The 14,739-nt window shown below is 35.5% G+C and overlaps 2 protein-coding genes across 2 annotated transcripts in view; both read left to right on the forward strand.

Annotated features, from left to right (window-relative positions):
- Positions 1-14,739, forward strand: part of LOC149898550 (multiple PDZ domain protein-like) — a 161,400-nt gene that overhangs the window by 122,410 nt on the left and 24,251 nt on the right. Inside the window, exon 24 of the mRNA XM_090115041.1 lies at positions 13,093-13,295. Within this exon, the coding sequence (XP_089971167.1) occupies positions 13,093-13,295 (203 nt within the window). The remainder of the gene's footprint in view (positions 1-13,092; positions 13,296-14,739) is intronic.
- Positions 1,168-3,400, forward strand: LOC149898551 (uncharacterized). The gene is made up of 2 exons (XM_090114915.1): positions 1,168-1,707; positions 2,563-3,400. Exons 1-2 carry the CDS (start codon positions 1,255-1,257, stop codon positions 3,262-3,264), a joined length of 1,155 nt encoding a protein of 384 aa, XP_089971041.1. The 5' UTR covers positions 1,168-1,254; the 3' UTR covers positions 3,265-3,400.

A 14,739-nucleotide genomic window follows, 5' to 3' on the forward strand; every position in this document is an offset into this window, starting at 1 on the left:
GTATTTTTCCGGATGTTGGCAGTATTGGCTGATCGTGTCTTCTAGTCTTTTGGTATGTTTGACATGGGGTTTTAAATTCTTAATAACAGGATCCCAGGTGTTAGAAAGTTTCAAACCATCTTCTCTATTGAAATTTGGGTGTTTTTTAATTTCAATAGCCTCGCGCACCAGTCTTGGAAAAAATTTATTTTCTCTGGCAAGGATTTGTGGTTGGTCGAATCTTATGAAGTGGTTGATGTCCAGTGTGTGTTCACATACCGCAGACTTCTTGTGACGCCGATGCTTGATATCCGCAATGTGCTCCTTCAGTCGGTTGGCAATGCTTCTTTTTGTTTGGCCGATGTATGAGAGTCCACAGTCACAGTCTAACTTGTACACGCCTGCTTCTTGTAGAGGAATATTACTTTTAATTGGTCTCAAGAATTGGTTTATCTTCTTGTGCGGCTTATATATAGTTTTAATTGAAGCTCGTCTTAGGATTCTTCCAATTCTGTCAGTAACTCCCTTCACATATGGTAGGTAGGCCGGTTGTCTTTCAACTGTGTGTGGCTTCGTTCGACTCCTGTGATGCTGTGGAGGCGCCGGCAGCTTGTTGCTACGTAGTACTCGCTTGACATGCTGCAGTTCCCCGCTGAGGTGGGCAGCATCACAGAGGTGGCGGGCTCTCTGAAACAAAGATTTACCGACAGAAGCTAGTTGGCAAGGGTGGTGGTGAGATTCACCATTGAGGTACCTATCAGTATGAGTGGCTTTCCTATACACTGTATGGTTGAGCATGCCATCCCGTCCCCTCATAATTAAAATGTCAAGAAAGGCTAGACGGTTGTTAGTTTCTAACTCCATAGTAAATTGGATGTTTTTGTGTATGGAGTTAAGATGATCTAAAAATGCAGGTATATGTTCAGTAGGGAGTATTGTGAAGGTGTCATCTACATAGCGTTTGTAAAGTCTCGGTTTGACTGGTGCTGTGGCCAAGGCTCTCTCCTCGAAGTCTTCCATAAAAATATCAGCGACAACGGGTGATACTGGAGAGCCCATGGCCACCCCATCAACCTGCATGTAAAATTCACCATTCCACAATAAATAGCCAGATGTAAGGCAATGTTCTAAGATCTCTGCATATTCTAATGGCATATTGTGTTCCCCTAACCTTTTCTTAACATCTTAGATAATCGTGCACATAGTAAATTCAAATACTGCACGGATAAACAAAAGCAAAAATTTGAAAGATTACTGGCCAAGAAGAATAACTCAATGTCATCTGAGTATCCAAACGTCACTGAATGTCAACCTCAAGTGACAGCAGTTGTCAATCTGTCAAAACAAATTCTTGATAACAAAACTATTGAGGTACTGAATAGAGGTTTAAACTTTGCTCCTGCGCCGCAAAAAATACCTTGCGAAGAAATAATAAGTCATGTGGAGGATACTTTATTCAAAAACAACATTCTTAAAGAAGACGCAGAGGCGATTCGGCAAGACATATCTTGTGTACTACGCACTTGCAAACCGCCGAAACCTAACATCTCTCGCTCTGAGTCTATCGCTTTAAAACACCTGCGAAAGAATGAAGATATAATAGTACTCCGAGCTGACAAAGGAAACGCAACGGTTATAATGGATACGTCAGATTACAACAACAAAATGTCGGAAATACTGTCGGACGAAAACACCTACAAAAAAGTCGACAAGGACCCAACAAACAAGGTAATGAAACAAACAACTGACCTTATAAACAAACACAAAACGACATTAAATCTTGACACTAAGTATCTTATTCCATCTTGCGTGAAACCTCCTAAGATGTATGGCTTACCTAAAATACACAAAACTAATACTCCATTAAGACCTATTGTGAGTCAAATTGATACACCCACTCAAAAACTATCACAACACATGTCTAGGGTGCTCGCTCCCCTCAGAGGTAACACCAGTGCTTATGTTAAGGACTCATACCATTTTGTTGAGATATTAAAAGATCTAAATATCTCAAACAATGAGACTATGGTTAGCTTTGATGTGCAGTCTCTTTTTACTAATCTCCCGGTGACTGATTGCATCAATATTGTTAAGAAAAGGTTAGGGGAACACAATATGCCATTAGAATATGCAGAGATCTTAGAACATTGCCTTACATCTGGCTATTTATTGTGGAATGGTGAATTTTACATGCAGGTTGATGGGGTGGCCATGGGCTCTCCAGTATCACCCGTTGTCGCTGATATTTTTATGGAAGACTTCGAGGAGAGAGCCTTGGCCACAGCACCAGTCAAACCGAGACTTTACAAACGCTATGTAGATGACACCTTCACAATACTCCCTACTGAACATATACCTGCATTTTTAGATCATCTTAACTCCATACACAAAAACATCCAATTTACTATGGAGTTAGAAACTAACAACCGTCTAGCCTTTCTTGACATTTTAATTATGAGGGGACGGGATGGCATGCTCAACCATACAGTGTATAGGAAAGCCACTCATACTGATAGGTACCTCAATGGTGAATCTCACCACCACCCTTGCCAACTAGCTTCTGTCGGTAAATCTTTGTTTCAGAGAGCCCGCCACCTCTGTGATGCTGCCCACCTCAGCGGGGAACTGCAGCATGTCAAGCGAGTACTACGTAGCAACAAGCTGCCGGCGCCTCCACAGCATCACAGGAGTCGAACGAAGCCACACACAGTTGAAAGACAACCGGCCTACCTACCATATGTGAAGGGAGTTACTGACAGAATTGGAAGAATCCTAAGACGAGCTTCAATTAAAACTATATATAAGCCGCACAAGAAGATAAACCAATTCTTGAGACCAATTAAAAGTAATATTCCTCTACAAGAAGCAGGCGTGTACAAGTTAGACTGTGACTGTGGACTCTCATACATCGGCCAAACAAAAAGAAGCATTGCCAACCGACTGAAGGAGCACATTGCGGATATCAAGCATCGGCGTCACAAGAAGTCTGCGGTATGTGAACACACACTGGACAACAACCACTTCATAAGATTCGACCAACCACAAATCCTTGCCAGAGAAAATAAATTTTTTCCAAGACTGGTGCGCGAGGCTATTGAAATTAAAAAACACCCAAATTTCAATAGAGAAGATGGTTTGAAACTTTCTAACACCTGGGATCCTGTTATTAAGAATTTAAAACCCCATGTCAAACATACCAAAAGACTAGAAGACACGATCAGCCAATACTGCCAACATCCGGAAAAATACTCCACATACCAACTACGGAGGAATAGGTGGAGGTAGTTTACAAACAGCAATTTTTGAATGACCGTCAAGACGTATAACATCTCAGTCTCCCCGTGACCACGCTCGCTGTAAAGTGTTCGAAACGTCGGGAAAATAATAGAATGAATAAATCGCGTTTAAAATCCGTTAAAAAGTCTTTAATTTCTACTAGTCTGGTATATTTTCTATTTTAAAACGTTTTTTTTAGTAAAAATTCGTTTCAAGATATCGCAAACATTCGTGATGATTATTCCTATAACATATCGCCTCATACGCACGATTTATAACATAGGTAGGTATTTGGCTCATAACGATCCAAAAATACATTCAAATAGTAAATGCGAGTACCTAATAATTCGTAAAGCAAGCTGGGCCTAACGCTGCTGCCATATCTCGTTAACTAATTAACATTTGGAATTATTCAATGAAGCCCATCTAGAGGGAATTCCCGCACTGCGGTACTGAAAACTCTATTATTTCAGCTATGATTATGAATATTAGGGAAATGTGATTTGAGCTCACATGCTAGACATTTGATGCTAGAAGTGTTTAACGCTTCTTTTGTTCTTAACTAAAATGTGGTTCCACGTTAAAAAAATAAACGATAAACTTTTTAGTAAACACTAAACATTTTAAAAATATTTAAACACGCAATGGGTTATGGGAATAGATCACTATTGAACAATGAAGAGATCTATTTTACGTCAAAAGCTAAAGCGAACTTGTGCCTCATATAATTGAGAAAATTTTATTTAAATTACTTAACTTTTATCAAATCACAATAGCACTTGTCTTGCTGCCACGTAACAATATCAAAGAGTTAATAATTTAAAAAACTTAAATAAACAAGAATCCCCATTGAAATCCGCATTGCGATGATGGTCCTTATCCCATTTCAAGCAACTTAGCGTCAAAGCCAACTCGCCTGAAGTTTATCTTAACGGTGCATTTCCATCAAACGAGCGAAGGCTCATTCTAACCCCACTATGTCAAATTATTTTAGTGTAAAGCAGCGTAGAGCATTCTTTCGTTATACATACACTGAATACGAGTTTTCGTTTACACTAAAAGAACAAAATAATGCTCTTGCTCTAGCTCTATGGCCTCTATGTTCGTTTGGTGTAAATGCACCGTTGCTCGTAAGTCAGATGTTGCTTAGTTGGACTTTTGGCATCCGTGCCAAATGCCAAGTTTTGTAATGTGTGGAATCGATTAAAAGCTTGTATACGTGAAAATATATTGCCTGGGAAAGAATAATCGTTCTATAATTTTATAAAGATGAGTCGCAGACTGGATAAACTAAATTCTTTAAATTTTTTACGATAATCTCGTTAGAAAAATTTTTATGTGTTTAAAATGAGGCAAATGAGAATCATAGACGAATAATAATCGATGCTCATAGTAATATTATGTTTGAAATCAGTTTTCGTGTGTATTGAGATTTCAGTGTTGTCAGTCTTGTTGAGTTTTTCAACTTTTAAAGCATTTAAATCTAGCCTATTGATAGGCAAACAAAAAAAAAGTGCTACAAAACTAAAGTCTACAGCAATAGGGAATTGACACTCTCTATATGTATGTAAAGTAAGGTATTTGTAAGACTTTGAGATATGTTGGGTTTACCTCATGATTTGATCTACCTTTCCTAATCCAATCACAGGATCCTACCCTTTTATGTAAAGATCGGCAACAAGTTTCTTCCATCTGTATGCTTATTAACTTAGGTTCGTAATGTGGAAATGAAATATATGAATTAAATTTTACAATATTTATGTTATAGGAAGTTATTTGCTCTTTGTCCATTAGAATAGGCATTATTTATTTTTGATTTCGTATCCTTTAGTCTGATATCGTTGGATGTTTCTTTTGTAGACTAATTTCAAATTCACGTTTTAAAACTACATATAAAAAATCCATAAAGAACAACTATATCCACATTGTCGCTTAATTGATGGATATCCACGTTTCATATTGTATTACACATAGTCCAGCAGAAAAAAGAAGGAATCTGTTGTTTTATATATCTGGTTCATTGTTTCGAACCCTGTTAAAGACTGCGTCTAAACCACTACAATTCTTTAATACTAAACCAGAAACGTATAGAGGTCAATGGTCATCCTTCCACGTTTTTTGAGAAGCGAACAACATATTTTGCGGTAGTAACGGCTATAAATACGAAGGACGAAGGCGTTGTCACATTGACTACGCAATAAAACCACTATTTGATTAATGACTGGGTGTTTTCATGCATAATACAGCCATTATAACTTACGATGCTAATCTCTGGGATATTTTAACGAGATTCATAATGTATGGGGATAAGTTATGACGTGTTAGAATTTCGCCTGATTAAGAATATTAATATGAGGGAGAAAGTATTATCGTGTCTAGATTTTCTATTTCTTGGCCGTATGTGTGTAGGTTAAATTTTTACAATATTTATGTTATGGTATGATTGATATCTTGCTCTTATCTTAGTTTTGTAGAATCAGAAATGAATGTTGCTGATAATAATATCAATATCACTCGTATAGACGAGTGAGTATCCAGTTTTAAAGGGACTTATAATAAGAACGACTCAGAGATATTATATACTTACAATATATAACATCTAAATTAGTCTGTGAATGGTGTGTAACGATAATCCTCTATAGGAAAAGTGCCAAAAATATGACATATCATCCACTTCTTCCAGATATTTGCACTTCTAGAAAACGTTACGTATCTTGGAAAATTAATTGCACTAATGACCTATGTTTTTATGTCAAGGGTGAGTCTGATCGAAGGCCAAAGTGTCCCATTCGTGCCGAAGCACTCTTGACCCCACTTCATACAATGCTGTGAGATTTTCAGTTCAAACTAAAAATCGTTGGTCAAGCTGGACTGGCGGCATTTGCAGTTTGTTGCATTGTAGAGTTGTTCAGGAATGCTTGCGTTTTTGCTCTTTTGTGTAAAAACTGATTCTATGTGATGTTCTTTTTGTGATAAAAGGCACAGGTAAAGTAAAATGTATCAATTGTTTATATTTTAAGGTACGTTTAACTTTTGAGACAGATTGTTTTCCGACTCCAATAGGCCTGCTGCAAATCTTTATTTCCAGAAAAACATAACAAAACATGAAATATTTATGTAACTCGTGATTTGATTCCTTGAGCAAACATCCTAATACAGAGTTGCGCACCAATATGTATACCGTACACATCGTTTTCCGCATTCTGCACCTATAGAAAATAATTTGAGTAGAAATCTTATGAAAAATCGTAACAAAAGAAAAGAATACGTGTGTAGTTCATGATATATTGCCATCGATTTGGATACTAGAATATTTCTACGAATTTCTACGTTATACAGAACCCAAAGTCTATTGCCAAGAATGAAATACTGGTCGTCCAGTTATGTAATAAGTTGCAAACTGGCAAAGTTTCCAAATATTGACAATCTTGGGTTGACGCTGACACGGGTCAAGATGGGTTGACCCCGATATTATTATGTTTTTTACATCTCTATACTTATATGATAATCCCTATTTCCTTTCACGGCGTGTGAACCGATTTGGCTAATTCTTTTTTGTGGTGTTAATGTTAGGAGATCTATAAAAGAAAATCTTGAGAAAGTTGCTGTATTTTAAACCAAGCGTCTGATAGTTCGTGATATGTATGAATACCTATGGTAAACTCAAACTCAAACTCAAACATTTATTTATTCAATTAGACTTCTTCCAGAAGCACTTTTGAATCGTCATTACATTCTTTAAATTTACCACCGATTCGGAAAGCAGTATCTATGGAGAAGAACCGGCAAGAAACTCCATAGTTGCTCTTTTAAAGTCATGTCCATATACAATATAATTTTACATTACATGTTACTTACATCTAACTACATAATATTATATATTATCATAATATGCCAAAGAACTGTCCTGTTATTCTTACGCGACAACCCTCCATGGATTTTCATCTTCCATATATTCCTTAATGCTGTAGTAGGCTCTCTGAACTAATACATTTTTTAAATAAGTTTTAAATTTAACACTACTAAACTCTTTTCTATTCTTTATAAATTTATATTTATAAAGCATTTGAATGCCATAAAACCAAAAATATAAATTCAACAAAAAAAGGTCGTGTTCCATCGTTACAATATTGTATTCACTGAAAAGTGCTTCATATTGGTTGAAATGGTTGTTAATCATCTCAATAGGTGGCGCGCGGTGTGTCCCTTCAGACACATAAAACTGAAAGAATAGAATAAATTCGATTGCTCTGGCGGGTCACGAGTGGCTGAGTTGGTCAGGCATCCGCCCCGGAATGGCGCGAAGGATGCGGGTTCGAGTCCCGCCTCGTGATCGAATTTTTTCTATTCTTTATAAATTTATATTTATAAAGCATTTGAATGCCATAAAACCAAAAATATAAATTCAACAAAAAAAGGTCGTGTTCCATCGTTACAATATTGTATTCACTGAAAAGTGCTTCATATTGGTTGAAATGGTTGTTAATCATCTCAATAGGTGGCGCGCGGTGTGTCCCTTCAGACACATAAAACTGAAAGAATAGAATAAATTCGATTGCTCTGGCGGGTCACGAGTGGCTGAGTTGGTCAGGCATCCGCCCCGGAATGGCGCGAAGGATGCGGGTTCGAGTCCCGCCTCGTGATCGAATTTTTTCTATTCTTTATAAATTTATACTACTAAACTCTTTAATACTATGAGGAATTCTATTGTAAAAACGTATACCTTGGCCCATAAATGAATTTTTAACTTTAGCTAACCTATAAAATGGCATTTCAATTTTATTTCTATTCCTTGTGCCATAACAGTGTCTATCTCCTACTTTTGTGTGTAAGTGTAAGTCCGCGTTTTTGTGTACATGTAAAACATTATTAAATATATACTGTGATGGTACAGTGAGGATACCAATATTCTTAAAGAGATCTCTTAGTGAGTCCCGAGCACGTAAATTATATATAGAGCGTATGGCTCTTTTCTGTAATATAAATATAGTTTCTATATCTGCAGCCCTGCCCCATAGTAGAATTCCATAGGACATAATGCTATGAAAGTAACTAAAATAAACCAATCTAGCCGTATCTTCATCGGTGAGATGCCTTATTCTTCGAACTGCATATGCAGCTGAGCTGAGCTTAGCAGCGGTGGTGGCAACATGGGTCCCCCATTGTAGCTTCTCATCTAGTGTCAAACCAAGAAAAACAGTAGACTCGACAGGGTATAATACCTCCCCGTTTAAAATGATATCCCTTTTGACCTTTTTTACATTTGGAAGGATAAACTCTACACAATTTGTTTTTTTTTGCATTCAATAATAAATTATTAGCATTAAACCAATTAGATATGCGTAAAAGAGCAGAGTTTACTTCGTCAACATTTGTGTCATATCTATCCACATTAAATATTAATGAGGTATCATCTGCAAACAGTACTATTTCACACATATCCTGCAAATAATAAGGTAGGTCATTAATATACACTAAGAACAAAAACGGTCCTAAGATAGATCCCTGCGGAACACCAATGTTAATCGGCGCACCGCAAGATTTCTCTCCATTAACAACAACGGTCTGTACCCTGTTCTGAAGATATGAAGCTATGAGGTCCTGAGATAAACCTTTGATACCATAAAAATTTAGTTTCCGTAATAGAGTGGAATGTTCTACACAGTCGAAAGCCTTAGAAAGGTCGCAGAATATCCCCAAAGCATTCTTTGAATTTTCCCATGCTTTATATATATGTGACAAAAGAGCTATTCCAGCATCAGTGGTAGAGCGCCCCCTTGTAAAACCAAACTGTTTGGCGTGCAGTAAACCATTTGAAACAAAATGACTACATAATTGGTTTAAAATCAATTTCTCGAAGACTTTGCTCAAAGTTGGTAAAATAGAAATAGGCCTATAGTTATTACAGTCTTCTTGGTCACCGCTTTTGAATAAAGGAATAACTTTACTAAACTTTAATAAATCAGGGAATATACCACAGTCACAACATTGATTAAATATAAACGCTAAATGGTTGGCAATGTTTTCTATAATATTATTTACTAAATTCACAGACATTCCCCAGAGATCACATGTTTTTTTTAAGTTTAATGTTTTAAAAGTTGTAACAATTTCATCTGCAGTCACATGTCGCAATTCAAATAATACATTACACTCCGCAACATGGTCCCTCAAATAGGACTCCGCAAGCACTGATGATGAATTTAATTTTTTAGTAATACTAACAGGGACACTACTAAAGAAATCTTCAAAAGCAAGCGCAACATCAGCACTTTTGTCAATTACCCTGCCAGCATTTACAAGTTTTATGGTACTATTTGTCCGGCTTTTGCCCATTTCACCATTAATAATTGTCCAAACAGTTTTAACTTTGTTATCAGAGTTGCGTATTTTATCTCTGACATATAGACACTTGGCAGTGAAACAAACTTTTTTAAAAGTTTTTGAATAATTTCTAACATAATTATGGAATGACAAGTCTTTGTTATATTGCTTCATGCCATATAACTCATATAGAATGTTCCTGCATCTGTGTATACTAGGTGTTGCCCATTGACTAAATGGTAAATCCTTGGTGATACTTTAACTTTAAATATTTTTTTAAACTCATTATGAACTAAATTAAAAAGATTTGTAAACATTTCACAAGGATTATTATAAAAGGATTGATCATTCAGGTTAGGCAGTTTATTATTAATATTATCTCTAAATTTATCAATGCCTTTTCTAGTTATAGGCCTAACATTAATTCTTTTAAACTTAGGTATGCAATCCCATTCCAAAACTACTTTCTGGCCACAGTGATCTGAAGTCAGTATATTGAGGATATTTTTTTCTAGACAGTTGCAATCACAGTATATATTATCAATACAAGTTGCAGAAGTAGGTGTAATTCGTGTGGGTTCATCAAAAACTTTATACAGATTAAATGAGTGAAACAAATTAACTATTCGTGTTGCCGTCTGTGTGTGTGAATATGAATATGTGTGGGTATATGAATATATATACAGAATATGGTAATAGACAGAACAACGTCTGTCAGGTCAGCTAGTTTTTTCATATAATCGATGCTAGCATACCATTTTTCACGGAGGACAACTTAACTTTTTGGGAACAAATTTTATTCACAACTTTAGCCTCAGATCTCTCATATTATTTCGTATACCTAATGATATCGTACTTTAACAAACTGTATATTAGTCTACGAATTAATATGTGCTTTCTGGTATAATTTAAGTGATGTAATTATAAACTAAATCATGTAATGTACAGTATAAAGTAAAAAAATATATATATAATTTATTATAGTTTTTTATTTATAAACGTATATAATATGTTATCTTTCGTAAGACGACAGAAAATGGAGTTTTCGCTTTTCCCAGCAAAGGACATCGTTTACTCAGAGCCGAAAATAAGATTTCCCACAGCAAATTGAATAAAGTGAAACATTCTCCTTGAGATGATTTCGTGCAAAGAACCATTTTTGACCTTTTGTTTTAGTTTCATATAATCTTGTGGTTTCCAAGTACACGTGTAGCAAAATATTTATCAGAAAAAGGAAAATTATAAAACTAGAAAGTTCATTAATAAAAATATCAATATCAAGGTTTTATTTGGCTTAAATTAAACAGTATGAGACGCTGAATATTTAAATTTCATATCATTTAAGACAAGATTTAATAATACAAGCAGGCACAAATTAATTCATAGCACAAATATAGACGTAGGTAAATCTTAACGAAGATATTCTAGGATGTTTGTAATTAGAAGCTATTCGAGTGCTGAACTATTCAAAAACATGGAGCGTAGAATATGTTGTCGAATATACGTGATGTTAGAAAATAGAACGAATCGATAGTACTGTAACCTAAGTTACTGTGGAAATAATTAAGACATTATAAAATGTAAATAATCAACAGTACACTAACCTAACGCATAGTTATCTTGCTGTTCGTATTATTTTTACTGTGGCAGTAATTAAGATGTAAGAAAATAGAACACAGTACAGTAACGCAAGGCTTAGTTACTTTACCGTTCGTATTATTTTTACTGGCGCAGTAATGATGTAGCTCCGGGAATTTTGGCGGGAAGCGGATTCACGCTTTGACGAACAAATTGAGGATAATAAAGTTGTTCAAAAGTTTACCAAGCAGACGAAATTAAAAGACTTTGCTAGTGACAAAGATGTTACGAGTTTACGACGCGTTTGAGCGGTGTATATTTTGTGGATGATTTATTGCGTGAACAGATTATAATTCTTAATGTGGGTTGAAAAGCATGTATTTTTCATGGACTTTATGTCTCTTGGCATGTTTTTATTTTCGCCTCTTATAACACAAATGTTTGATAATTGATATTGGGAATATATCTATGTATTTCTTGGATTTATTTAATTATTGAATCAAAGAGTAGACTCCTTATATTTATAGAGATGTGTACTTTGATTCATAATACGACAGAGAATTATTAGTGCATTGGAGAATTTAATTTTAATTAATACGACGTTCATTAAATATTTCTGCTACGATAATTTTACTTATTGCAAGCAAACACATAATATAATAGGCACCTATAATATATTTTATAACTAGCGGTCCGCCCCGGCTTCGCCCGTGGTACATATTTAAGTTTTCTCTACATAAAAACCATCCTCGTACTTCAAGGAATATAATAAAAAAAGAATTATCGAAATCAGTTCAGCCGTTCTCGAGTTATGCGCTTACCAACACATTTTGCGATTCATTTTTATATTATAGAGACTAGCGGTCCGCCCCGGCTTCGCCCGTGGTACATGTTTAAATTTTCTCTACATAAGAACCATCCTCGTACTTCAAGGAATATAATAAAAAAATAATTATCGAAATCGGTTCAGCCGTTCTCGAGTTATGCGCTTACCAACACATTTTGCAATTCATTTTTATATATAAGACTAGCGGTCCGCCCCGGATTCGCCCGTGGTAGGTACATGTTTACGTTTTCTCTACATAAGAACCATCCTCGTACTTCAAGGAATATAATAAAAAAAGAATTATCGAAATCGGTTCAGCCGTTCTCGAGTGCGCTTACCAACACATTTTGCGATTCATTTTTATATACAGGGTGTCCCACTATTGGTATACTAAGCGCGAAGGGACTTGTAGTTTTGCATACACTGATCACATAAAAAATACTTAAACAACAAAATTACGTCAAAAATTTTTTATTAAATTTTTCCTGAAAATTCATGTTTTCTTCTCTAGCTTCGCGCAGGAGGCATATACCGCTTCTCTAATGTGAGCATTTTGTCTATGAAAACAATCTTAAACGATAGCTCACGTGCTGCCAGCAAAGTTGGGCGGGTTGCTTGTTATGGGTGTACACATAGAGTTTTAAGAATTCATCTATTTGAAAAAAAAATGCGTCTGGAATTTTATAAGTATTTTTTATGTACTCAGCGTATGCAAAACTATAACCTCCTTTGAGCTTAGTATACCAACAGCGGGACACCCTGTATATAAGAAGGTTAATAATATTATTTTTTAAGAGTTACTCGAACCTCATGAATGTGATTAAAATGTAAATTTACTGGTACTATACCTACACGAATCTTTCTGTCATTAAAACATTTAAAATAGCTCACAGAATGAACGCCACTATGAACAATTATAATTTCCCATATAATTATGTGCCCCTTAGTTGAAAATTAACTACACTTTGTCTCTATTCCTTCTATGTCAATTACCAAAGACTTCTTCTATGTTCTTTACGTATCTTTATTTCTTCTGTGTGTGCAATGAAGAATTAAATAAACAAATAAATTCCTATAATTTTTAGTACAATATTATTTTAACATTCCAGATAAAATAAAGAAGAAGTATGGGCCACTCGGAGACAGCGTGGTGGTGGTCAAACTGGAGAAGACCGCCAAGTTCGGTCTGGGGCTCAGTCTGGCGGGACACAGGGATAGGAGCAGGATGGCCGTGTTCATATGCGGGATACACCCAGCTGGTGCGGCGGCCAAGTCCTCACCGCCTGTTAAAGTGGGAGACGAGATCTTGGAGGTGAGAATTAGCTTTAAAAGTAGAATTTCTATGAGAATCTGATGGATGAATGAATGAAAACTTTATTCTACATTAAACATTTCTATTCTATTATTCTATTATTCTATTATTAAACATTTCTTCCGAACTATAAATAAGTTACTCACATGCATAGATACTGCTTAACATTAGATCTGCCTATTACGTCGGTTCAATACATATAGTATGTACCTAAAATCCAGAAATGAAATATACGGTAAATGGTGATATTCATGGAAAAGTCCCTCTTTTCCATTGATATCAGGAAGACATGAAAATTATATTCATACATGTTATAAAAGTTTAACATTTTAACTCAATTAAACGCTCATACAATTTCACGAATCTACCTCTAATCTGCGCTATAATCTCCAGAACAATATTTATATACGAATTTTTGCGCTGTTGGTAACCCAGGAATAGATCGCTACGATATTGTTTATACGGTGTTGTAGTTGAAGTGTTTTCTCTACGTATTTGTTCAGGCGAGAATCTGGAATGAAAATAAATTTGTTGATTGTTCTTGCAATAAATATCTCTCGACTTTCCACGTTTGTTTTTGTTCGTGACCTCATTTATTAGCTAAATTGAAAAAGGTGGTTGGGAAACTTCTGGCAACTTCATTACATAGTATAAAACAAAGTCGCCTTTTCTTTCCCTATGTCCCTTTGTATGCTTAAATCTTTAAAACTACGCAACGGATTTTGATGCGGTTTTTTTTAATAGATAGAGCGATTCAAGAGGAAGGTTTTAGTATATATTTTATTAGGGCGAAGCTGCGGGCGGTAAGCTAGTTTACTTATATAAACAAAAAGATCTGGTGAAATTATTTGATCCCATATTATAACCTACATACTTTTCCTTTTCTGAAGGTGAATAAATAGTTTCTATATAAAACTAGCAAACCGGGCGAACTCTGTTTCGCCACCAGAGACACCTTTTCTTTGTTATAAACCTCACGGAGCCCGAGACCTATCCAACGAATGCAAAACCGTGGAAATCGGCTCGTGCATTCTGGAGTTATAGCGTCAGAAAGGAAAACCCGACTTATTTTTGTATAGTAGAAAGATAAGGAAATAAAAATAGGTACTTTTAGTTTCGACACAAATCTAGCTTCGTATGGTTTGGCTCAGTCTATAGCTTACAGCTTATGATAAAAGAAACAAGCGAATTCGTCTTTACAGAAGAAAACAGCAATATATTTCTAATCACACAATATTCAGACAAAATGTCTAATACATAAGGTATATAATCGCCTGTACAAATTTCGGTTTTTATTACGTTATTTTCTGTGGGCTGTTAAATAAATGTGAATATAAACAGTTTATTGTTAACGGAAACTATTAAAAGTAGAAATATAGATCGTATGGAGTTCATAGTTTCTTGGTATAACCGCTAGAGGGGGTTTTATACCGTCTTTTAAATT

This window comes from Colias eurytheme, chromosome 22 (genome assembly GCF_061535395.1).
Source record: "Colias eurytheme isolate Ceu_HAF_F1 chromosome 22, ilColEury1 Martin Lab GWU primary, whole genome shotgun sequence".
NCBI classification, from domain to species: Eukaryota; Metazoa; Arthropoda; class Insecta; order Lepidoptera; family Pieridae; genus Colias; species Colias eurytheme.

Coding starts and splice junctions, on each gene's coding strand:
- LOC149898551 (XM_090114915.1), top strand. CDS start 1,255: ATGTCATCTGAGTATCCAAACGTCACTGAATGTCAACCTCAAGTGACA. Junction 1,708..2,562: donor ACAAGGACCCAACAAACAAG/GTAATGAAACAA, acceptor TCTTTGTTTCAG/AGAGCCCGCCACCTCTGTGA.